The following is a 1,736-nucleotide window of genomic DNA, read 5'->3' as shown; positions in this document are numbered from 1 at the left end:
AAGGAAATTGTCGTACACTTCAAAAGCACTAGATTTCGAATCACACTTTACATAGCTGGCAAGGCCACCTGAAGGTCGTTCTCCAGCATTAAAACGCAGAATATAGCATATAAGGCCTGGATTTATTTTAAGCAAAGATGAACTCTTGAAGGTCAAAAAGAGTTCCTGGACACACAGAATATCAATTGCACTAGTTTTATCGCAATATATTTGGATTTTATTAACACAACTGCTAGTTATGTTCCAAGAGTTAAGAAATTTTTCTTTTGAGAGAAGTAATTTTATCAAAGAAAATGATGAGGGTAGTTCAAACAACCCTAATATCTAAAGTAAAAAGAAATAGAGACACAAAAAGTTTCTATTTTTCAGTCTCTGGGAAATTTTTAAGTGTATCAACGGTCATTATTGTCTTTGTCACTTCTATTACTTCTTCCTAGCTGCAAAAACAAAGCATTCTGAAATTAGGGTAGTTCAAACAACCAAAACATCTAAAGCAAAAAGAAAAAGAGACACAAAAGATTTCAATTTTTCTGTCTCTGAGATTTTTAAAGTATATCACCAGTCATTATTGTCTTCGTCACTTCTATTACTTCTTCCTAGCTGCGAAAACAGAGCATCTTGAATTTTGGCTCTAGGGTTTGACTCTAAGGTTGTTTTCACAGCACCAACTTCTGAGAGCATCCATTCCAAGTCATTACAGGTAACGATATTTCCTCCAAATTCTTGTGCCCAATAAATTGACTCTTCATTTGACCATTGTAGTAAATAAAAATGGTTGGAACATAACGCTCTGGATAGTTGGGTATACAGTTTGTAGCAACACTCTTAAGAAATTTTGTGGTAGAAAATTTCTTAGCTAAAGTATTGAGATGATGATTAACCACTTTGCAAAGAGGCATGCTGTGTTGATAGAGATGTAAAACCACCCAGACTTCATCCCCTGCATTATTCACTTCTTCCTTATATTCTGGGGCAGATATTTCTTTGATATCACCAAACTTTGATTTCGTCATTAGTGCTTTGATTTCAGCTATTCTCTTGTTTCTAATTTCCAAAAGTATTCTTTCATCTTCTTCGTCTTCAAGAAGGTCAAGTTCTGCTAAACCTAAATCGGCAATATTATTTGAATTTATATATCTAGACGCTGCTTGGTCGGTTATCTTATCTTCTCTGACTTCGGCCACCTTTTTCTGAGGTATAATGCCATGTTTCCTTAGAGCATCATTCCACTGAGTGTCTTCATGAGCATCCATTTTCTCTATAATTGTGTAAAGTAAGATTTTTATTTTTTTTTTGTGTTTTGTTGTAGATTTATGTACAGTGCAATATTCTTTTAATATACAAATTCTATCAATGCAGTTTATACATTCTTTTCTTATAGATTCATTGAAATTGACTCATAAATATTTTTTTGGTATTTCCTGTTATTTTTATGTCTCTCTAGACATGCAAAATCTTTTGTTTTGTGTTTCTAGTCTTGTAACAAATAATTGATATATACCACTGTTTCTAATAGTCATAATGAGCGAATTTTGTTTATTGGATGAAATTAAGTCTTACAGACTGTACAAACAGACATAATGATAATGAAATAATCTATCTATATAAAAATAAGTTGTCTGTCTGTGGATGTGTGGATCAGGTGACGTCACCTGAAAAAACTGGATCAGGTGACGTCAAAACTGAAAAAACTAAAAAAAGGCAAAAACTACAAAAGAAACTAAAAACTAATAAAA

The 1,736-nt window shown here is 32.6% G+C and overlaps 1 protein-coding gene across 1 annotated transcript; it reads right to left on the bottom strand.

Moving 5' to 3' along the window:
- Positions 1 to 656: 656 nt before the first annotated feature.
- Positions 657 to 1,253, bottom strand: LOC136042851 (viral IAP-associated factor homolog). Its single transcript, XM_065727781.1, has one exon. The coding sequence runs from the start codon at positions 1,251 to 1,253 to the stop codon at positions 657 to 659; it is 597 nt and encodes a 198-aa protein (XP_065583853.1).
- Between the last annotated feature and the right edge of the window lie 483 nt (positions 1,254 to 1,736).

Source organism: Artemia franciscana, unplaced genomic scaffold, assembly GCF_032884065.1.
Source record: "Artemia franciscana unplaced genomic scaffold, ASM3288406v1 Scaffold_2170, whole genome shotgun sequence".
Classification (NCBI taxonomy): domain Eukaryota; kingdom Metazoa; phylum Arthropoda; class Branchiopoda; order Anostraca; family Artemiidae; genus Artemia; species Artemia franciscana.
This window is presented reverse-complemented; position numbering and strand designations above follow the sequence as displayed.